This window comes from Trachurus japonicus, chromosome 17, assembly GCF_045865225.1.
Source record: "Trachurus japonicus isolate A0001 chromosome 17, Traja_1.0".
NCBI lineage: Eukaryota > Metazoa > Chordata > Actinopteri > Carangiformes > Carangidae > Trachurus > Trachurus japonicus.
Genome location: NC_140923.1, coordinates 35897894 through 35919921, shown reverse-complemented (window position 1 = coordinate 35919921; position 22028 = coordinate 35897894). Strand labels below are relative to the sequence as shown.

Here is a 22028-nt window from a genome sequence, read left to right as displayed (position 1 = left end):
GAAATTCCATTAGCCTCCGTAGTGTAGTTCTGAGCAGCTCACGGCTCTGCTCCGCCGTTTTAAAAACAGCTTGCACCGATAATTAAAGGTAATGAACCTACTGCTATGACTATAGGGATTATGGCAATGGGCCAATTTGCCAAAATGTCGAACTATCCCTTTAACTCATTTGTACTCGCCTCTTGTCTTCCCTCAGACACGTGTGAGAAGGTGGCGCAGTTGCGTGAGGCCGTGTTTACAGCGCGGGCTCGTCTGAAGCAGGCAGAGCTGGAGGCCGAGCAGTGGAAGGAGGAGCTACGGCGACTTCAGACCCACAGCCAGGAGCAGGGACAGCAGATCCACACGTTGAGGCAGGAGCGACAGGGCAGTCAGGAGAGAACCAACAGGTGGGTGTGTTCGCGTGCATATAGGAAATGTGCTTGTTTTGTGTTTGCATGTCTGTCATTTGACCACACAGTATTTGTGTGTGTGTGTATCCTCAGGCTCCAGCATGAGGTGTCTCTACTGCAGCAGCAGCTTTGTGAGAGCAGGGACCTCATCCACTCCCTGCAGAGTGAACTGCAGGTTTATGATCGAGTGTGTTCCAGCACAAAGGCCAACAAAGGTAAGAAATGTTACTATGCACCAAATGTGTAATTTACTGCCTTTTTAAACTGGAAAAAAATGCCACCATTTGCTGGATTTCCTACTAAATTCCTCACTTTGGTGCCATCTGGTGGTAGTATCAAGACTAACCATGACATCATGATCACTGAGATGAAAAAGTCAAAGCAAACATAGACTGGTTCAGTTATTCGCTCAGTGGGATGTCTCAAACTCTGTGACTGTGTGTTCTGTCTTCAGGCTACCTGTGTGAGGCCCCAGGTCTACCAGTGGAGCTGGGGGAGCTGCTCGGGGAGGTGAGGAGCCTGCGGGCTCAGCTGCAAACCAGCGTCCAGGAGAACAGCGCCCTCAGACAGCTGGAGCTCCACAAGCAGCTGGAGCAGAAGCTGGGTGTGGGCTCCCCTCGGACTCCGTCCCTGTCTGCCCTCACTGCCAGCCCTCAGAGAGAAAACTTCTACAGACGACAGCTGCTGCACGGTGAGACCGGAGCTTCCAGATGTGACCCTGACTCGCTGTCACATAAACTTGTTTTGTGGGGCTCAGTGTGCTGTGGTGTGCGTTTGCATCGTGTCCAAGCCTGGTTTGTGTATCTGTGTGCTCCACAGACCCGGCTCCGTCTCCGCCAGTCAGGGACATTGGTCTGTTTAACTGTGGATCTCCTGGTCCCCCCTACTCAGACCTGGACGACAGCCATAGCACTGCCAATGGTGTGACTTAACGCTGCAACTGCATGACTGCAACTAAATCCCTCTTCAGTTTTTGGCTTTTTTTATAAAAGAGTGTATTGCTTCTTAACAATAATAACTCCATGTAATGTGTCTAATGTGCTTGCTTCTAACACAGCACAGAAAATACAATTTGTGTAACTTAAAGTCCTTTTATCTCCAGCAGACCCTCTGGACCCTCACTCTGAGCTGGAGGGGGACGCTCCTGACGGATCGTTTGCGAACCGAAACGGCCGCCACGCCATCGGTCACGTGGACGATTTCGGTGCTCTGCAACAGCAAGTCCTAGAGGGCCGCGGCCTCGTCCAGCGCATGGAAACAACCCTGCAGGCCTGCCTCGGCCCGCCGCTGCTGGAGGGCAGCCAGAAACAGAGCAATGATCTGGTGAGAGCAAGAAGGCCAGGGAGGTGTTTTTTTAACCAAGCAGTGTCCACAAATCACCAAGGAACGACTGTGAATATCTAAATGTGTCTTATATGCAGGTTCTGGACTACGGATGTCTGAAGAATCTACTGTCCAACACCAGGACTCTGAGGCAGATCCTGGAGGAGGCGACGTCTCTGCTGAAGATGTTCTGGAGGGCAGCTCTGCCCAGCACTGATCCCTCCATCCAAAACCTCAAGAAGGTTTGGAGATTATTATCATCAATTTATTATATAACCAGTCTGATCCTCAAGAGCTCTGACATTCAAACACGTTTTGTAAGAAAGTCACAGAGTAGTAGTAGTAGTAAATAATGTGTGTTTGTGTGTAGGAGCAGTGTATGAAGGAGGAGATCCTGTCCCTGAAACTGCGAGTGTCAGAGCAGGAAGAGGTTCTTAAAGGGACGATTCAAAGACTGAGGAGCACCAGCCGCACCAAGGAGAGCATGGAGCACTTCATAGTCAACCAGTGTAAGTGTTTCTGTGAATGAGAGCGGAATTTGGAGGAAGGCAAGTGTGGAACAACAGACCTGATAAGACCTAGGAGTGTTTTAACAGCAGTACAAACATTAATATTTTCCTTGTGTTCTTGCAGTGTCAAGGACTCGTGATGTGCTGAAGAAAGCAAGGACAAATTTAGAGGTAAGCTGCTTCTCTATTCTATTTATCGCACTGCACATTGTACTATACAACATAATGTACAGTAGGTTGTCTGTGTGCGTTTTCCATAGGTCACAGTATTGTGTATCACTACTGTATTTTGTGACATCCCCTGGTGTCCTAAACTTCTTTAAGTCGATAGTAATGATGTAAATTCATCACTTTTCACTTTTCTGTCTCACTTGTTCCTTCATCCTGCATTTGTCTCTTCTTTTCCTCCTCCACTTCTCTCCTCTCCTCTCCCCTCCTCTCCTCTCCTCTCCTCTCCTCCTCCTCTCCTCTCCTCCTCTCCTCTCCCCTCCTCTCCTCTCCTCTCCTCTCCTCTCCTCTCCTCTCCTCTCCTCTCCTCTCCTCTCCTCTCCTTCTCCTCTCCTCTCCTCTCCTCTCCTTCACCTCTCCTTCTCCTCTCCTCTCCTCTCCTCTCCCCTCCTCTCCTCCTCTTTCTCCTCTCCTCTCCTCTCCTCTCCTCTCCTTCTCCTCTCCTCCTCTTTCTCCTCTCCTCTCCTCTCCTCTCCTCTCCTCTCCTCTCCTCCTCTCCTCTCCTCTCCTCTCCTCTCCTCTCCTCTCCTCCAACCCCCAGAAGAATGAGCTGAGACTTTCCTCTCTATGCTCCTCCTCTTCCTCCCCTTATGCTGGTAATTGTCTGACATCCCGTGGCCTGAATAGGTAGACGTTGTCCCAGATACTCTGTTTCAGTAACTGCACTGTAACAGTGTTAGTAGCCGGACTACTCCTTCTACTTAAACTGTTAGTGTTAAAGTTCGTCTCTGTTGTCTGGGGCAGCTTTTACCGAAGTGTGAATTTGCTTTTGTCTAATCATGCTGACGTCACTGCTTCACCATCCTAGCTCCATCCTGGTTTAACGGCTGACTGTTATTTTTAGCATCTTGTGACATTTCTGCTCTAACAGTGTTCATGAGAGAGAAATAACACATGGGAGATAATGGAGCGGATGGCATGCTACTATTCTGGTCAAGAGTAGAAAACAAGATGAAGACACGCACACACACACACAGTTCAGTTTATTCACTTTGTTTTGTATGTGGGACACTTCAATGGCCAGTACCTAGTTCATCAGGACGTACAGTATGAGTCATGCATGCCGCATCATGACTTGACATGGCCGTGTGTGTCACTGCTGGTTGAATGTGGGTTTGAAAAGACTTTGAGTTGCTCCTGAAACCACAAAACTGGCCCCAAACTGCACACACATCAGTCTACTGAGCCTTCATTGCCCCAAAAGTGTTGTTTACTTGTACGTGACTGGTGTAATAAAGTTGAGTCTATTTACAGCCTCAGGCCCCCCCACACCAGAAAAACATGCACACATAGTTTCCATGCAGTGTGTGTGTATGTGTGTGTGTGTGTGTGTGTGTGTGTGTGTGTGTGTGTGTGTGTGTGTGTGTGTGTGTGTGTGTGCGCGCGCGTATGCTGTCACAGTATGACCCATGGATGTATACACACGTGTGTGACACTTTCTGGTGTCAGACTGACTTCTGCCCTTTAGTCTCAGGACTGAGTGGTGTCATAAACACATAGATCCATTCACAACATAAGGCATGCACAACCCAGAACAACATGTGTGTGTGTGTGTGTGTGTGTGTGTGTGAGAGAGAGAGAGAGAGAAAAGAGAGAGAGAGAGAGAGAGTTTTGAATAACAGCATTGCTTGTTTTCTAATCACTCATTCTCAGCTCTTCATCTTCAGCAGTTGTACTTTTATGGCAACTAATTTGAAGAGCAGCAACCTGCTCCCTGCTGTGGTGTTACTCATTTTAAAGGAATAGTTTCACATTTCGAGAAATACACACATTTGCTTTCTTGCCAAGAGTGAGGTGATAAAGTTGCTGCCACTTTCTCAGTCATAAGCGTGAGACACGCTAGAGCCAGAAGTCGAGTAGCGTAGCTTAGCAAGTTAGCATAAAGAGAGTAAACAGCTGGCATGGCTCCGTCCAAAGATAGAAAAAAGATCTGCTGCAGCCTTTTTAACACTGCTCTCAGGCAAATAGAGAAATTATGACAAATTATAAATGGATCAAATTATAAAAGATTATAGTGGAGGTGAAGGAAAAATAGAATACCATGATTAACTATTAAGACCAGGCAACCTTCCCTGTATGTAGCCTGAGAAGAAAAACCTTGCTCTGGAGGCACAATGTTGAACTTATCATACAGACATGAGAGCAGCTTTCTCCTCAAACCCTCAGCAAAAAGGCAAATGAACATATTCCCCAAAATGTTTAACTGTTCCTCAGTGTGTCCGCTTAATCGGGCTGTCAAAAGCCAGTTGATTAACAACTTTCCCTCTCTGCATTTGTTCAATCATACAGCTGAGGACCCGGGAGATTCTGCCAGAGAGCGGCCTGCTGATGGCAGTTTCCTGAAAACCAGCGGCGCTTCCACAGCGGCCGGGGCTGCGGCCGGTCAGCGTCCTCCAACGAGGAAGCGCAGCAGCCAATGCCTGCTTTAGACTTTTAAAGAACCAGCCTCAACGCTACCACCTCTGACCTCTATGCTGAAACAGCCAAGACCCCTCCCCAGCACCCACCGCCCTCCCTCCACCCCGCTCCCACACCAGCCTTGCCCTCTGCCATTCTTCCGTCCTCCTCTGGGCAATATGTGCACAGTATAATCTGCACCTTGAGCCTTACCAAACTCCCCTCGCTCCCTCTCCAGCCCCTCCCCTTCAACCACATATACCGCTGTCTTTGAGTGATGCAGTCCGCAGTTTGCCTTGTTGTGTGTGTGAGACAGAAGAAGGTGATTGAAATGTGGCTCCGATGGTTTCAGTGTTGTGCGTCCTACTGATGGAGCTGGCTTGAAGATGCTCGTAGATAACTGATCTCAGACCAAAATCTGGCTACAAGAAGAGGATTTGTATCATCAAGATGTTGATGGTAACCATTACACCAACCAAATTGCAATGAATCCTTCAAAAAAAATCTGATAAAGAATTAACATTGGATAATGATAATAAATTCAACCGTATACTTAAACTTAAAATCAAAACTTCCTACGAGAGCATCCTCTGCTGAGAGCCAGACAGCCTGTGGACAGAATAGATGACCATGCATGTTCAAAATGGCTTGTGAGAGGAATTCTGCACACGTGTACACACATCTATATGTGATTGAACACAGCTCACTCAAAGACAAAGACATCCTCAACTACGACTGCCGCAGAAACGTTTACTTCTCGTGGCACTTTTATGAACGAGGACACCTTTTTTTTGCAAATGCAATGCAAATAACAATGACATCCACAATGTATCACTAGACACAGTGGAAGAATGTAGAGGAGGTAGGCGATCACTGCTACATAGTTGTGTACTAGCTATATCTGTATTTGCGGAGGAAGCTCATGAATGGTATGTCGGCCATCAGCCAAGGGTTATGAATTGCAGAACAAAAGCCAGAGAAAGGTTCCATTTCAGTCGCAAGCTCCTCTTTTAACTCCTAACGGTGCTTTTTTGGCATCAAGCTTCATTCGTAACAGTACTGGAGACTGGAGGGTTGGATCACTTAAACTTTTAAGGCTGCTTTGTGTTTAGTCAGTTGTGATTTCTAAGCAGGATTTACACTGCAATAGGTTAAAAAAAAAGAGGTTATTGTGCTCAAATGGAACCAGGCTAAACACGCGTATTCAAGCTCCTCTGTAGGAGTTCTCATACGAGCATGTGCAATAATAATGTTGTTTCTTGAATGATCACCAGGTTATTATCATTATTTCTTTGCCTGACACTGGATTATTAGTCACACTCATAATAATGTTAGGACACAATCAGTGTTATGATTGTACGTTTTTTTTCTGCAGTGTTGATGCATGACAGAGATTGGTAAAAGGTCGTATCTATGCTATGGAACAGGAGGTTGCCAATACTTGCCAAAGTTTGAACTTTGAATTCTTTACTTCACTTTGACTTGCCTTACCCATGCGAATGACAAAGTGATCTGAAATGATACAGAGGATCTTCTTTTCAGAGGGCCTCTTGAACCACAGAGACGGTAACCGTTAGACAGCTGGTTCAGTTTGTTTTCGAATTGTGCGACAGAAATTAGCTCCTTTTTTGGACCAAAACACACAAGTGGATATTTTTTCCTCACAAGGCCATGTGCTAATGTCTTTATGTTATTTCTCTTGGTTCAGGCCTTCTTAGCATTCCCATGGCGATGGCAATATAGGTTATTAAGTTCTCATATATGACACAAACTTTGGCAGGCTACTGGTGGGATCATTGTTCTTTTATTCACTCGCTTATTACAGTGCAACTTCAAGTTTGGTTTGAGTTGTGTTTTTTGTTTTGTTTTCTTGCTGTACATTTGCCATTTTATGCTGTAAATAATTGTATTTTTCTGTATGATCTTTATTTTTGTGTGAGTGCGCACGTGTGCGAGTGTGTGTGTGTGTGTGTGTAAAAACATCCAACATTTGCTTTTTTTGCAAAGTTGATTAACTGGGTAGCTGTGCAATAGCTTCACGTATTTTATTTTGATGTTAAACATCATTGTATTACACGTATGTTTGCTACATTCACTTCTTGCGATATATGGTTTATATGCAGTGTATGTTAGAGGATTGTGTCACTTTGAAATAATTAGCCACATAGGCGTTTCTGCTAAGAAATCATAAACAATGCCTTCATAATATTTAAAGACACAGATCACAATATCGTCCACATATAACAAAGCTCTGATTAATGTTGCTTCGCTTGCCTTTAAATTTAGCTTGAGAGTTTCTGCTCTCAGTGGTAGTAATGGCCTTGAACTAGCGCTTATCTACCTGAGGTCTGCCAAACTAGGTTTTATTTGCGCTCACGTCTTCAGAAAGACAAAAGTTGCCAAGTATTTCAATAGAGGTAAAAAAAAAAAAAAAAAAAAAGTTTGATACTTCCTTTTGAAATTAAAGAAGGAAAAGGGAAAATTTTGAAGAATTGTCTACTGTAAAATAGAACAAAGAAGCCAATGACTGGAAAGATTGTGAATCGCTGGATCCACAAAGCACCTTGCTAGAGCGTAAACAAAGCCTTATTGCTCCTTATTATTAAGAAGGGAATCAAACAGCAGTTTGAAACAATGTATTGTTGGTCCTGACTTGCGTATGTATATACTGCTATTTGATTGGTGCAGCTTTTATGTGATTGGAAAGCAGCTTTGTTTCTGAGTTTGTGTATAAAGAACTAGAAAGCCGTTACAGGATTCATATGGATCCTGTCTCTGATGACAGTTAACAGTGTGTTGTGTTGGCACAAGTATTATCAATGAAAGACTTTGGGATAGAATGAATAAAACACTTCAAAGTTTTTTGTGTGTTTCTGTTGTTGTTGAATGCACATGCACAATATTGGTTTTATATTTGGACCTATTAACTTCTGCTTTTGGTTGTAGATGTAACTTCACACCTTAGTTCCTTAAAGTGTAACATAACACCAGGCCTCGCTCTTTGGGCCACACCCACAAGTGAGGTCACAGTGCACTGGCACACCCTGGGTTAGGTTACTTATTACATCACTGCAGCAGAGCAACAAGTCACAGCATTGGAGGGAAGTAGAAACAAACAGCAGCTTTCAGACAGTCTCAACATTTAAAAACATTTTAACATGCAAAAAAGAAAAGGAAAAAAAGACAGAAATAAAATATGTATTAAGAACACATAGAATTCAGAACACCAGAATAAAGAAAGATGTAGCACATTTCGTAATTCTAACTATAGAACAGTACGACTGAAATTAAATACTCTCTTCAGGATGAGAGTAAAATGTCAAACAAAACATAAAGGCATAAGGCAAAGAACAAAATATGTTTTTCACAATGGAAAGAGAACCCTTGTAATGTTGACCCAAAGTGTATTTATATCTTAAACCCACACTACTACTCTATACACTAGAAAGAAAGACACATAGACCAGAGTCAGGACCAGCGTGTCCTCTTTTTATTTGCAAACAAGTTAAAACTTCGTACAGTGGATCAACACATTGGTTCTGCAAAGCATTTTTAAAACATTCATGAAACGGCTGTAAAATTCAAGTTTTGGTTTTAGCCATAAATCACCACTTCCACAGTGTTTGTCCATTACTCCCTTATATATATTATATCTGTAAGTTTTAAAAACCTCTTTGGACAAAACTGAATGGCTAGGCTCAACATTCACAAAATACTTTCAGTGTCTAGTTGATCACCAACAGGATTCATGAAAGCCCCTTCTTAGTTGTGTAGACTAGAGTATCAACCGTTGGTATATACTGTACTGTAACCGCAGACCATTAAACAACACCACTTACAGGAGACAAAAAATAACTTCAAAGCCACCGTACCTCAAAATACAAGAACTTCAATGGCTATAAAGCGCGCGCACACACACACGCACGTGAGCAAAAATTTCAATTCATGGCAACTGCTCATCCTCATAGCCCTGTCAATACATCTGAGGATGTGCCTCTGATCACTTTGCGAGGTGTGTGCGGTCGCGATCTGCCTCTGAATGTGTACCACGCCCAGTGAGAGAGTAATATCCTCGCAAGTTACACACATTCAATCAATACATGCAAAGCAGCAGCTTGAAACGCCTCTGTGTATGACAGAACACATGTAACAGATACGTACAGTACATTTCTATTTGATAAACGGAACTCAGTACAGATGCGCACACACACACACACATTATAAAGCACTGCAAATTCATTATATATATGTATATAAAAAGCACAAATTGGGTTCTATAGTCCAGAGAAACTGCAGTACAAGAGTCGTCTGCTGCATAGTTAAAAGCTTCTATTGACACTCCTGCTCACAGGACGGTAAAGTGCTCGCAACATTATGTCAAGAAAAAGGCGACAACAGAACTAAACATTGACCTTTGACCACCGCACACCTTTTGTAAAGCAGGTTTTCCTCTGGAAACAGACAAGTAATTCCATCTATAGTAACGATTACATAAACAAAACTGAAACTGTGAGAAGTTCAACTTGTTGACGGCGTATTGTCAACATCACTGCGACCTCCTGAACAAAATGCGGTACTATCTCATCAGCAGGTTATTGCACTTCATGTTCAAGCAAAGCCAAATCTCTCACTCCAATGACTGTGGACCTGATCAAGTCAGTCCGTTAGATAAGCACTCAACTGTATCAGTTAATGGTGCATATGGTGACCCAACACTTTAACAATCAAACTGTTGATCCACACCAGAAACACTCAATATCCCAAGAAACAGATCACTCACAGATCCCCTGTCTGCCAAGGTGACATATTATATGTATCTGCACCTCAAACAAAAAAAATGAAATCAGCTTTTTACACATGAACATGCATATAATCACATTGTGCAGCAAACACATAGTACACACAGTGATTTAATCAGTCTCTTATCCATCTGTAGATGTCACAGGTAAAAGTATGGTTTTCATCTCTTGCTGGGACCCTACACACACATACACACACTTCGCTACGTTTGTTCACAGCCCTATGTAGACAGAAGTGCAACCTCTTTTTCTTTAAAAAAAAAAACCAAGCCACAGTCACAGCCACTGGCCTTGAACTCACCTGTAAACTTGTTTCAGTGCAAGATTTGGCTAAGTGCGATGATACAAAATAAAAAAACAACAACAGCAGAATACAAACAGGCTGCTTTCTAAAAGCACTGTGGAGCACCCAAGCTGAGGTTTAGATAGGCTTGTAAAGCAGAGAGGTGACATATTTCTTCTTGTATCTGTGAGTCGCACTCAGCACCATCACTCCGTCCTACACAGAGAGAAAAACAATGCACAGGCAAGCCGGAGTTAGCCGGATCCAAAGCTACAGGGCAGATGAACAGAATGAGACACGTTTCAGTTGTTTCCAGTAAAACCTACCTTTATTGAGAGAGCGTAAAGGTGATTTAGCATGACGTGGTTGGGTTCAGGCAGCAGGGCAGGGTCACACTGACAAGACAGAGTGAGAGAAGTTAAAAGTTAAAATCAGACGTAAATTACCACCAGTGTTTTTGCAAAGTGAAATTCAGCTTAATATAGTTTAACTGTGTCATAATCAGATTATAGATTTGTGAGTAATGGCCAAAAAACATGTTTTGAGGTGAGATCACAGTGACCTTTCACCTTTGACCACCAAAACTGAGTTGAAGTGAATGATTGTGCCAAATAAAAAAGGCACAGACAAATGAAACCGTGCTTGTTGGCAGGGGAATAAAAAAGGTTAGCAAAAAAGAAATAAAATCATGCCAAATCAAGGCCTGAAGAAAATGCAACATCAAATCATAATTGTAAATGTGGTTAAAGGAACAGGGGAAGTCACTGACAGATATATTGGTGTCTTTGTTGAGTATGACTTGAAGTAGGTGAGGGGGGAGTATCGGTGGGGCTTTGAAATGCTCCTCAGGTCTGAAGCTGTACTGCTCCTGTCCATATGGACCTGGAGGGGAGCTGGACAGATCTGGGAATACACAACAGACACAAAAACACAAAAACACTACTAATGAGCAACAACTCCAACAAATATGCACAAGAACAATCTGCACGTATCTGGACCAATCAACACTGGGAAGAATTTCTTCCCGGTCCCTAGAACCATATATTCAGATTTTTCCATACATTTTAGGTCTATTTGTCTGAGATGAAGTGAACCGACATAATACCTTTACAGTAAGTAGCGGTGTTAACTGATGAAATCTCATTAGCTAAATGAGAAGCAGTATAAACAGTCCGGTTGCAGGCTGACCTGATGTGTCTGAGCACTCCAGAGAGTCGACCTGCAGGGCATCAAACACCTCAAAGTCAGACTTCTTCACCTGGATCAGGTTGTTGATGGTGCCAAGCTGGCTGGTTACCACTGGCTATAGAAGAAAATGACACCAGAGATCACAATCAAACTCTCTGCACACATTTCCCTGCATATCTGAGAGACCCCAAATACAGACTTTCACACTGATTGTTATTCTGTGATTTTACAAAGCAAGTAACATGATAGTAACAATATAAACAACATAATACATTTCTTGTCCATTTTTTTCATAATGACTGAATCTATCGTTTCACTTTTATACCTTTAATGTGGTGAATCAAATAGTAACATGAAAAATGAACAGAACAAGAACATAATGTTGTACCTCTGAGGGGTCGTGGACCCACTGCCCATCTACAAAAAACTTGTACTGGTGCTCCCCTTCAGGCAGGTCCAGGATGGCTACAAAGTCATTATGGCTTTGAAGAGAGGAGGAGACAGGGTATAAGTAGTGGGAGGCAATGGGGAGGAAGCCAGGGTGTGATATAGCTAAGCAGCTAAGGTGAGGTATATATGGCCATCTATGTAGGCAGTGTGAGAATGTGCCAGCATCTACAGCAAAGAAAAAAGTCCTGCTTACCTCTTATTCAGTGGGATCTTTGTGCCCCAGTTGTTAAAGGAACCCGATATGTAGACCTCCTTCCCTCCACCTGCCCATCGGATCACAGTGGGTCGAGCCTGAGGACCCGGCTTCACCAGGTCCTCCAGGTCTGGGGTGAATTCTTTCTCTCCTAGAGCCTAAAGGCAATTTGTTGCAAACCTTAACACATTTTTTTAAAAGTCTCTGCACAGTAATCAGTATTTTTCCAGCAGTACCTTGGACTCAGGACCATGGGTGTTGAAGATGTTGGGGTCATCCGTGCTGTCCACCATCTTGCTGCCATCTTTGTGACTGCCGCTGCTGTCTGACCGATGGGCTTTGGCTCCATGGCGATCTCCAGCCACTCTGTCGCTTGTGTTGCCCATTATGCTTCACTTTTTACAGCACAACTGGGAAGAGAAGATGACCTATATAAGCCAAAGGACTCTAATTTAATTGTAAGCGAGTCATACGATTCAGAGACTAGGAATAAGATTAAAAATTCAACAAAGACTGTAAGAGAGAATTAACATGAATGAACAACACAATAGCTGGTGATGAACCTTTACCTGACTCCCCCCAAAGATTCATTTTCTTCTGTTTCCTTACGCTTTGTGTTAACTTGCTTTTATGTTAGACCAATGCTCTAAATGCAAAACACTGTGAATAATATAACATGTTATCAACATAAAGATCTATTATAGAGAATAAAACATGCCACTAATCAAGTTTGTACCTCGCAGGTGTTCATAACAATGTAATTCAATTCAAATACATGACAGGCACACAGTGGTGCTGGCCACAGTCTGTTGTGTGAGCTAAATGTGATAATAAAAAGGCAAATCTAAAATGACAACCAACATCATACAACAAGGAATTACTGACAGTTTCATGATCACGTCAACTGTGAGGATGACGAGCAGTAGTCTGGTTCACTCTAAAGGCTAAACGGCTTTTCCAGAAAGGCTAACAGGCTTACAGACAGATACGAGTAAAAAAAAAAAACGTGTCTGCCTGTGTCAGTGTGAGCCCGGACCTGTCAGAACAGATCAAACCACTTAACATTACTACAACCGTCCTGTCACACAGCACAAGCAACAAACTTCACAGACTGACGCCACCAGGGGGTCCAGACTGCCCCTAAATGGAGGCATTTTACCCCTAAAATTTGAGACAGCACAAGGAAAATTGTCATCTACTTGCGCATGTGCAATCAGTAAATTTACCTCTTTTTTTTTCACTGGTGAAATCTGGAAGGGTCAACTCAAAAAATCTGTAATCTGTCATTACAGGTGGCAGGCCAATTTGTGAGACGATCATGAATGAAAAGGAAATGTGATTATTTGCCCTGCAAGTCGATTTATGCCCCTACATTTTCTGCTTGCGCTCCTAAAATTTTAAGTTAGCGGTCACTGTGCTTCTAGTAAAAATAAAAATAAGTTAGTCTGGAGCCCTGGCCACACAACAGACGGAACTGTACTGGACTGTAACTCCCCCATGTCCCCGCTGTCCGCCTGCTCAGCTGCGCCCACTGAAGATCACTGCGACCGGAGAATATTTTTAGCTGCTGCTGACAGTTAGCTAGCAGCTAGCTGTCACTTTCCAACTGACAGCACAAGCTAGCTTCCTATTTGTTTTATTCACAATGTCGGTGTGGACTGAGGTAAACACGACGACTGACCGGTAGCACCGTGTAACGACGCCGGAGAGGACAAACTCACCGATCCCCGCTGCTGTTGTCGTGCGGTTTGTTTATAACGGAGGAGGACTCACCTCTTTTCAACAACCGCAGCGCCCTGGTGCCCCAACTACGGTGTGCGGCCAGGACAAAAAGAGTCGCACCGTTCACCTATCAGCAGACTGGAAACGCAAACTTTGTAAACACCTCATCAGTCAGTCTCATGCTGAGATCTCTTGTTCTTTTCGGTCAACAGAAAGCCCAGTGATTCTCTGTTGTTTTTATTAGTCCTTCATTGAAAGCCTTTAACTTTTTTTTTTTGTTGTATTTTTGTGTCTTGTAAAATCTGGGGCCACAGTGGTGACATAACACGAAAAAAAAAAAAAATCATTAATTCATTCATTCATATTCTTTTATCTGTTGGTTTAACAACCTGTCACTGCTGCTGAACAAAACTATGTTAATTTTTTAACTGAAATTGTGCGATGCTTGTGGTGTGTACTGGGTAGGCTACTGTGTAGCCTACTTTTTATGTATTTTTTTAATCCAGAGACATAGAGATGTATTTAATGGTGATATTGATTAGAATTAGAATGAGGTATTTATTCATTTTCTTACATGTAACTAGTAGGCTAGACTTGCACACAGCTGTCAACCCTCTTTTTTCTTTCCTGGTTTCTCTGTTATGTTATGTGTGTGTGCTGTGAGCATGTGGTGTGCGAGCTGCTTTCTAGCAACAATTATTATTGCTGCTTGCTGCCAATATTTTTTTGTTTTATTAGTGTGGCTTGCATTTTGTCAAGCCACGTGATTGTAAAAAAAAAGGTATATACTTAAATACTAATATAGCGAGTAATGGACAAAAATGTTAAAGCTCTAAACTACTAATCTGGTTCATTGAAATTTTACAAGAGTACTGACACACCAAGGCCATTAAATTTGTTCCCCATGTTCTGTATTTATTAACCACTAGGTCGGGCTGTTCGCCCATCTCAATAATCTGCAAAATAATAATCTCCACTTTGAGGGGCCAAATTTCACATTAGTGAACCATTGTTTTCATGCAAGTTTCCCACCAAAACCATATTCAACTTCTGTGTGGTGGCTCCACACTTACAGGTTAAAAAATATCAAATAGGGCTCATTTTAGTATTAGTACCACGTTAACAGGTCGATTGTCATGTTCCATGGTAAATAAAAACTTCCCATCACTTGTCTGTATGTGCATGTGCGTGTGTGTGAGTGAGAGAGAGAAAGAGAGAGAGAGAGAGTTTGTGTGTGTGTGTGTGTGTGTGAGCGAGAGAGTGTCTGTTCAAGGTAGGGGCCTTGATGTAGTGAAATGATAAGTGACCAAGGTAAAAAAAAACACAAAAAAACCCAAATATGCTCCTTACAAGCTTTTCAGTCCAATCACCAAACAGTACTCCTTTTTCTTTTAAATTGGCATTATGTTGTATGGTAAAAACCATGTTTAAAACCCATAAATTACAATGACTACAAACAGATGATGGTAACCATTATTCAAACTGATAAATAACCATGACTACACAAAGATGTATGAATATATATATATATATATGCATGTACACTACAGTCATACAGTAAACCTATATATAGCATATACTATGTATATATATAAAAAAGCATCTGCTGATGACAAAGAGTTCACATGAAGTGGCTGTAAGGCACATTTAAAAGATCATGAGATAACACACAGGATGTGGAATTAGTGATTTTCATATTGCACAAAGTGTGTGTGTGTGTTGTGTGTGTGTGTGTGTGTCTTGTGCACACAGTATTCCAGTGTTAGCAAGTATTGATTTTTCAGGGCCAGTTATTTTTAGGCGACAGCTGCTGCTTGAAGCAGTGTTTGTCTGGAGCTGATGTCACTCTGCAGAGGCTCTTCACAACTTACAAGAAGTGTTATATCAAACATTACAACTGGCATAGTGTCTCTTCCTCATTCTATATTAAAATAAGACAAACTTTTTTTGTGTACAAGTATGTGCCACTGAGCTACCATTTTGGTTGATCACAGTTTTGAAAGAATAACAGTCGGACAGATTAAACTGTTGTGTATATATGTTATTATTTCTACTTTTTATGCATGTTTATTGTACAGTACTGTTTTTGTGTCAAGTCTTGTTTAGGAGAGTGTAAATTTGGCGAGTGTGTTATTGTAACAGCAGGAAAAAATTAAAGCATGCTCACCACAAATGATTAATGCTACTGACAGACAACCCTTAATGGGACACATGCAGTTTTCCCATTCGCGGATCTCCTGTGCCAGCTGGTGGACGTCATGCTCTGTAAGGTTGATGTCCACCTGTCTCCTTGGAGTTAGTGCAGACATTTTCAAGTCTGACAAATGAGGTCAATGTTCTCTTTTTTTTTTTAAATTGCTTACACCATCATTTGGAGATTCCTAAACCAGTCTTCATGTACTCGTAAACCACATAGCTAATGCTGACAGCAGGAATGACTTTCATAAAATTTGGCAGGATGCCACGGTAGAGTCCAAAAAACCCATCTTTGGCGACAATCTTCTTCATCAGAGAAGTCATGGAGGGCTGGTCTGACGCATCCAGAGACGCTGCAAAGATACACCAAGTTAAGGAGGCAGTGTTGTTTCAGTTTTTATTTCTGTGTCCTATGGAATACACAGCTATACTGATCTAGTACGCACAATCGAAAAGGTTAAAAAAAAACAAAAAACAGTTCAATAGATAGAATAACCGCATATTGATATCAGTAAACTTATATGCACAGTTTACACAGACAGGATTTCTGTTGAAAAGCCAGTTTTGTATTAATGTAATTACAATTTACTAGTTTGTGTGGACAATTACATAATAATATAATGTATAAATAATATAATAATAACAATGCCACTAGGAAGTACTGTAAATTGTACTTTTATCTCAGGATCTAGAATCCAATGCGAGAGGGATGTCCTTCCCTCTATTTACATCAAGTCAGCTCTAAGACAAGTATTTAAATTAACATAAAATATCAGAAACCTTTACAGAACTCGGACATCAAAGTTTACCTTGCGCCTGCATCCGTGTACGTACGAGTGCAAGTGGATAGCTAGCCAGCTGGCCACAGGTACTAGAGATGGTCCCGCAGCCCAGCAACACCAGAACTCCGGGGTTAGCCGAGTCTTTGGCGTGGTACGACAACCAAGTGTTCTTTAGAGTCTGCAGACACATCAGCACAACACAGACATTTACTTCTCCGATTAAATGAAATGCCTCTTTTGCAGTCCCAAGACTAATTAGTTGATTGTGCATGTGAATGAGTTAATCTCACAAAGTGGACTCTGTTGTGAAATATCACAGGCTGCATACCTCATAAACGGCGAGGTCTATCCCAGCATAGGGAATGATGCCCAGTAAGTTTGGAATGTAGCCCTTGTAGAAAGCCTTGACCCCCTCGTTCCTCAGGATCTTCTTAGCACAATCAAACACTCCTCCATACTGGCCAGTCTTTCTCAGAGTCAGTCGAGTTTTCAATACCTTAACAGTACCGAAGAAAAAAGAATGAGTGAGTCACTCTCAGCCTGAACAGAGTCAGACAGATATGTCTGGTATTTATTTAAGTTTATGGGAAAAACTTTTAAGCGCATTTCATATTCATGCTTTCCACAAATGACGCTGTATGATGAAACAGTAATGCATTACAGTGGCTGTCTTACCTCCATTGGGTAGATAGTTGTCTGCGCTGTGGCCCCAGCCAGAGAACCAGCCATGAACCTCTTGTGTGTCTCAATCTTTTTGCCCTCTGATGACAACAACTTCTTATACTGTAACAAAAAAAAACAAAAGGAGAGACTAGAACAACTGGATCACAGTTGCTTGCCTCAACAAGAAGCCGAGCTGCAGGAAACATGGTCATAATCTTCTCTTCCTGTGTTAGGCTAAAGCACTAGATAATGGCCGGTGTTTTTGCAGGACATTATGTTGTCTCAGTCAAGTTGACCTCTGGCCATTTGAACTAAAAAAAATATCATGACTTCATCACATAGACATTTGTGTCATATTGTATGATAATTAGCTAATGAATTCTTGAGTTATGTTCAAAAGCTTGTTACATGAGGTCACAGTGACCCACTAAAAATGTTGTCTTTGAGTCCAAGTGAATGTCTGTGCCAAATTTGAGGAAATCCCCTCGAGTCAGCCTTGAGACATGGTGTTCATGAAAATGAACTTGCAAAAACTTGCATATGTATGGATGTACGAACAGACAGATGGACAGAAAATGAACAAAAACATGCCTCCGGCCATGGCTGTTTCCAGTGTGGAGGCATAAATAGTTAATAACATGCATGCAATATATTTAATAAACATATGTCATTAATAATATAACAGAGTCAATTCCTTACTTGTTCATATGCCATAAATTTGATTGCCGTCTCAGGAGCAATCTTTAAAACGTTGATTCCGTTTCCTCTCCACAGTGACCTTAGACCTCCCTCTGTTAACATCAGTCTGAAACCCCCTATCACGCTTATCTTGTTGGACTTAGAGGAGTGAACCTGCAGGAGAAAAAAAAAAAAGACAAAAATGTAAAAGGACATTTGCACATGCATCTATTGAAGGATAGGATGCATTTGTCATCTACATATATTTCACCTGCATGAAGACTTTAACCCTGTCCAGAGGGGCGGTGCCTGTGCGAGACACGGACCCGGCCACAGCGCCGGCAAAAAGCTGCTTCCACCAGACGCCTGAGCTCTTCTCCTCCTCTGTGAATTCATCGGGGATGGCAAGGCTGTCACCAATGTCAAGCACCTAGTGAATACAAAAGCTATGTAAATAAACACACACAGTACACTCAAGTGTTGTATGATCTCTCTTTTTGAAAATGTACCACTCATAAGTGCACGTAACGCAGAGTCTCTTTGTGTGGTTGACAATCTGACAAAAAAAACGAAACATGTTAGTACTTCTGCTTTTGAGGCCTATTTTCGCAGTCATGCATAACCTGTTGCCAAACTGTGCACTGGAGGGAGGACAACATTTAGAAAACCTTGAATGTAAGGTTTCACACATACAAACGTCAGGAGCATGACACTCTTCTTCACTGTGTATTTGTTCAAACGTATGCAAAAAAAGACCAACTGTGAGGAAATGGCTTAAGACAAAAAAAAAAGCGCTGTGGTTGTTAGAATTTTAACAAACAAACAATGAAGACAAACAATGAGCTCCTTATCCTTTAGCTCCAAGTGCTTGGGAAAGCATAATCACTGAGCTGACTGAGCCCACGTCTTGCATGCTTTAGCTGTTTCAGATAAACATGTGCAGTGTTTTCCCAAAAGCATAAAGGTGCCTGTGCCAAACATGGTGCGGTGGCAACTTAACACACATGCTACAATGGAGACACTTGAGGAGAGGCTTGAGTTATGTGTGTCCTGTGATCACGGTGATGTCAGATGAATGGCATGAGAATGCAGTTACCAAGGCGCTACACATGTGCAGCGCAGAGAAGATTTCTAAACATCTGGACACGTGGTCTGTCAAGAGACTCTATTTCGCTCATAATGGAGCAAAGATCCTCTGCAGAACAAGTAACAAATCAGTCCGTGACATCTTTATTTGCTCGAGGAGGTAGAAGGGCAAGCTGTGTGAAGCCGAGTGTGGAGCTGTGACCTGATTATTTTAGACGGTTTAGTCTGTCGAAGCTGCTGCCAAAATGTGGGCTGCAGAGAAAATCCATAATGTCCAACACTGGACGAGACTGCACGTGATTCAGTGCGCTGTAGTTGCCTCTGTATGTGTGTGTGTTTGGGAGTGTTTGTGTGTATATATCCCATACCGAGGAGTGTTTCCAGTAGCGTATGATCTCTTCCAGGTTGTGGCCAGGGTATAACAGGAAGTGTTCTCTCCACTCATTCCAGTCCACCATCATGGTGCCATCAATGTCCATACTAAAAGAAAACATAGAAAAATCTCTTCAATTTTGAATTGATGGCGTATTATGTTGCATCACAGTGTGTTATTAATGACTGTGATCCAAATAAAGCCTCTGGATCACACACAGGGAATGTGTTTGTTTGGACAAACTAAATAATAATGACTGTAAGTGGGGGGCCGACCTCTGTAAGATTTTCAGGGCATCCTCTCTGCTCAGATCTATGCCAAGCTCTGCAAGGCTCTGCTGGATCTCTGAGGCATCAATGCGGCCTACACATGACATAAGAAAAACTCTATTAGAAATGTGCACCGGCACATACATTGGACATGTGACTTATGTGTCACAGCATTTCACTCATTACCTACCATCGTTGTTTCTGTCCAAACTCTTAAAAGTCAGCCGCAGCTTCTTCTCGTGGCCCTTCAGGTACCTGGTGAACTCGTTGAAGTCCAGACTGCCATCTTTGTTCTGGTCACCAGAGGACACGATTTTCTGCAGAGAGGAGATCAGATCCAGTGAGTGGTTCACATCCAAATATATATACATACAGGTGCATCTCAATAAATTATAATATCATGGAAAGGTTTATTTATGTCAGAAATTCAAATCAAAAAGAGAAACTAATACATTATATAGATCCATTACACACAGAATCAAAGGACCATTTAAAAAGCATTTTTAGTATGGAAATGTTGGCTTCTGAAAGTATGTCCATCTATATGCACCCAATATTTAGGTGGGGCTATTTGACTTGGAACTACTGGAAATTGACTTTTCCATGATATTCTAATTTTCTGAGATGCACATCTAAGTCACACTGCTGAGGAATGTCATGCAAGGCAAGCAGGTCAGGATCTGTAAGACCCCCACCCCACCACCAAAACCCCCTCTGGCTTCTGACATGTTACCTGTGCAGCACCCTGCCGGAATATGCCCATCGCCTTGAGGCCCGCTCGCAATTCAGCGACATCCACCTTCCCATCTTTGTTGGTATCGAGCCTCTCAAACAGGACCTGGTATGACCTCTCACTGTCGGCATCCCAGCACCGGGCATTTGATAGTAAAGCCTGATACATCGTAGGGCTATAATGTGCAAGCAGTGTGCGTGCAACGAGCCGTCCTGCTGCGCCGAGGATGTTGTGCGGTTATTATTACTCCATGCTGATGATCATTCATAGAGCCCGATGAAATCCTGATGTGAGCCCGCTGTTGGCGACGGAAAGCGCGACTTTGCAGCGGGTTTTTAACGCGCAGGCTGGTTCCGTGCTGAGGTGAGATCCGAGGCGTTTCAGGGCAACTGCAGCAACTGAGGGCGGAGCAACAAGGCTACGTAGCCACTCGATGTTTTCTACAGGAAAATCAGGAAAGATGGTCAAAATGGAAAAGTGGGGAAATAAACAACCACCAAGTAAGCACAAATGTAATCTGCCTAGTCCTTCTGGTAGAGAGCTTAATTAAGTTTTATAATGAGGTTTGCTCCGTGTAGTGTGTGGTGGTGCATTATTGAGGAAATGTAATCTCTCCATCTAGAAGGACGTGTCATTTGAAAACCACAGCATCGTATTTCCTACAACACAATGCCGCTGGTCGTCACTAGAGGGCGGTGTTTCCTCGCACAATGTCTGATGCAGGCAAGAATGAGGGGCTTATCACCATGCCACTTTAATTTTATTGGTACATTTCTGGTACTAACTCTCCAGGGGATTTTAGTTCAATCAGGTCAATATTGTTGAGAAAGCCCACAGATACAGTGGTAAAAAGTAACTATGTTTGTAAAGTTTAATTGAAAACTTCTACATTTCCAATAACCACACTGGATTCATAGAATTAGACTTTTTTTTCGTGCCTCACCATGTACATCGATGAAGACTTTTATTTCCAATAATACTAGGCCTACTACCAAGGCAACAATGTGGAAATACTTGTTTAAGTTCATTACATTAAAGGTTGTAGCCTAATCACTTTTCATGTGTTGCAGATACAGTGTAAGTAGTTCAAATTAGCTCCACTGTCAACCAGTTGAAATATTATAATGTTGTAGTAGGCCTATGTACAGCAATCCAGTGATATAGTGTGTGTAGTAGTAAGACTCTAAACTGGTTCATTTTGTATAATGGACCATGATAGGGGAGAGTGGGGTAAGAGTAAGATGACCCACTTTTCATATTCAGGATCAATACATCAAGACAATTATAGTTTTGTTGCCAACTTATTTCAGGATGTTGTGCATCACTACAAACAAACAGAATGAGTGTAAATATCAGTTTTGATAATATAGCATGTCCAACAAAAGTTGTCTTGTGGCACAACTTACCCTGTGTATGGGGTAAATAATTGAGCATAGGAGCGGGGTAAGTTGAGCCACCCCCCTCCTTCCCCTCGATCCATCTCGCTCCTCCTTTACTCAATTCCACCTGTCCAGGTTGCAGGAAAAAACTGCCTGGGACCTCCTGCTGAGCCACCAACTCAGTGAAGTTTGGGGAGTTTTGCGATTACATCATATCTTGGGAAGAATCCCTCATCTTTCTCTTTGAAAGTAAAGCTTAGCTTATCAGCTTTGCCTACTGTAATCATAAACATCCAGAATCTTGATTTAACGGCATATAGATAGATAGATAGATAGATAGATAGATAGATAGATAGATAGATAGATAGATAGATAGATAGATAGATAG

At 42.3% G+C, this 22028-nt stretch overlaps 3 protein-coding genes across 31 annotated transcripts in view; 1 reads left to right on the top strand and 2 right to left on the bottom strand.

The window, feature by feature from the left end:
- Positions 1-7707, top strand: part of LOC146971271 (myomegalin) — a 44972-nt gene extending 37265 nt beyond the window's left edge. For 9 of the 24 annotated variants that reach the window (XM_085805720.1, XM_085805718.1, XM_085805723.1 and 6 more), the window contains 10 exons: positions 197-386; positions 483-604; positions 844-1080; positions 1209-1310; positions 1492-1712; positions 1811-1954; positions 2083-2221; positions 2346-2392; positions 2991-3045; positions 4739-7707. In XM_085805720.1, the coding sequence (XP_085661846.1) occupies positions 197-386; positions 483-604; positions 844-1080; positions 1209-1310; positions 1492-1712; positions 1811-1954; positions 2083-2221; positions 2346-2392; positions 2991-3045; positions 4739-4878 (1397 nt within the window). In that variant the 3' untranslated portion in view covers positions 4879-7707. The remainder of the gene's footprint in view (positions 1-196; positions 387-482; positions 605-843; positions 1081-1208; positions 1311-1491; positions 1713-1810; positions 1955-2082; positions 2222-2345; positions 2393-2990; positions 3046-4738) is intronic. The other 15 variants (XM_085805701.1, XM_085805712.1, XM_085805699.1 and 12 more) reach the window with 7 other exon arrangements.
- Positions 7708-8309: 602 nt separating this feature from the next.
- Positions 8310-13576, bottom strand: prkab2 (protein kinase, AMP-activated, beta 2 non-catalytic subunit). 6 transcript variants are annotated; one of them, XM_085805730.1, is made up of 8 exons: positions 13481-13576; positions 11996-12242; positions 11760-11917; positions 11505-11598; positions 11117-11231; positions 10698-10831; positions 10255-10323; positions 8310-10144 (listed from the first exon to the last, which is right to left on the bottom strand). In XM_085805730.1, exons 2-8 carry the CDS (start codon positions 12143-12145, stop codon positions 10067-10069), a joined length of 798 nt encoding a protein of 265 aa, XP_085661856.1. In that variant the 5' UTR covers positions 12146-12242; positions 13481-13576; the 3' UTR covers positions 8310-10066. The 6 variants fall into 6 exon arrangements, with proteins under 6 accessions (XP_085661856.1, XP_085661852.1, XP_085661853.1 ...); XM_085805726.1 differs by having other exon boundaries at positions 11996-12169; XM_085805727.1 differs by having other exon boundaries at positions 11996-12172; positions 13493-13576.
- Positions 13577-14377: 801 nt separating this feature from the next.
- On the bottom strand, positions 14378-20661 carry LOC146971269 (mitochondrial adenyl nucleotide antiporter SLC25A24-like). Its single transcript, XM_085805693.1, has 10 exons — positions 20262-20661; positions 19719-19845; positions 19535-19622; positions 19255-19366; positions 18072-18230; positions 17822-17974; positions 17135-17242; positions 16788-16955; positions 16487-16637; positions 14378-16030 (listed from the first exon to the last, which is right to left on the bottom strand). Exons 1-10 carry the CDS (start codon positions 20427-20429, stop codon positions 15849-15851), a joined length of 1416 nt encoding a protein of 471 aa, XP_085661819.1. The 5' UTR covers positions 20430-20661; the 3' UTR covers positions 14378-15848.
- Between the last annotated feature and the right edge of the window lie 1367 nt (positions 20662-22028).

Bases quoted from the DNA above. Each gene is read 5' to 3' on its own strand.
- prkab2 (XM_085805730.1), bottom strand. From the start codon at position 12,145: ATGGGCAACACAAGCGACAGAGTGGCTGGAGATCGCCATGGAGCCAAA. The intron at 10,832-11,116 runs GTCAGCCTGCAA...GTGTATTCCCAG, and splicing joins GGAGTGCTCAGACACATCAG to ATCTGTCCAGCTCCCCTCCA. The intron at 10,324-10,697 runs GTCAGTGACTTC...CTGTCTTGTCAG, and splicing joins ACAAAGACACCAATATATCT to TGTGACCCTGCCCTGCTGCC.
- LOC146971269 (XM_085805693.1), bottom strand. From the start codon at position 20,429: ATGTATCAGGCTTTACTATCAAATGCCCGGTGCTGGGATGCCGACAGT. The intron at 19,623-19,718 runs GTAGGTAATGAG...TGTCATGTGTAG, and splicing joins TTTGGACAGAAACAACGATG to GCCGCATTGATGCCTCAGAG. The intron at 17,975-18,071 runs GTGAAATATATG...TTTCTCCTGCAG, and splicing joins GGGTTAAAGTCTTCATGCAG to GTTCACTCCTCTAAGTCCAA.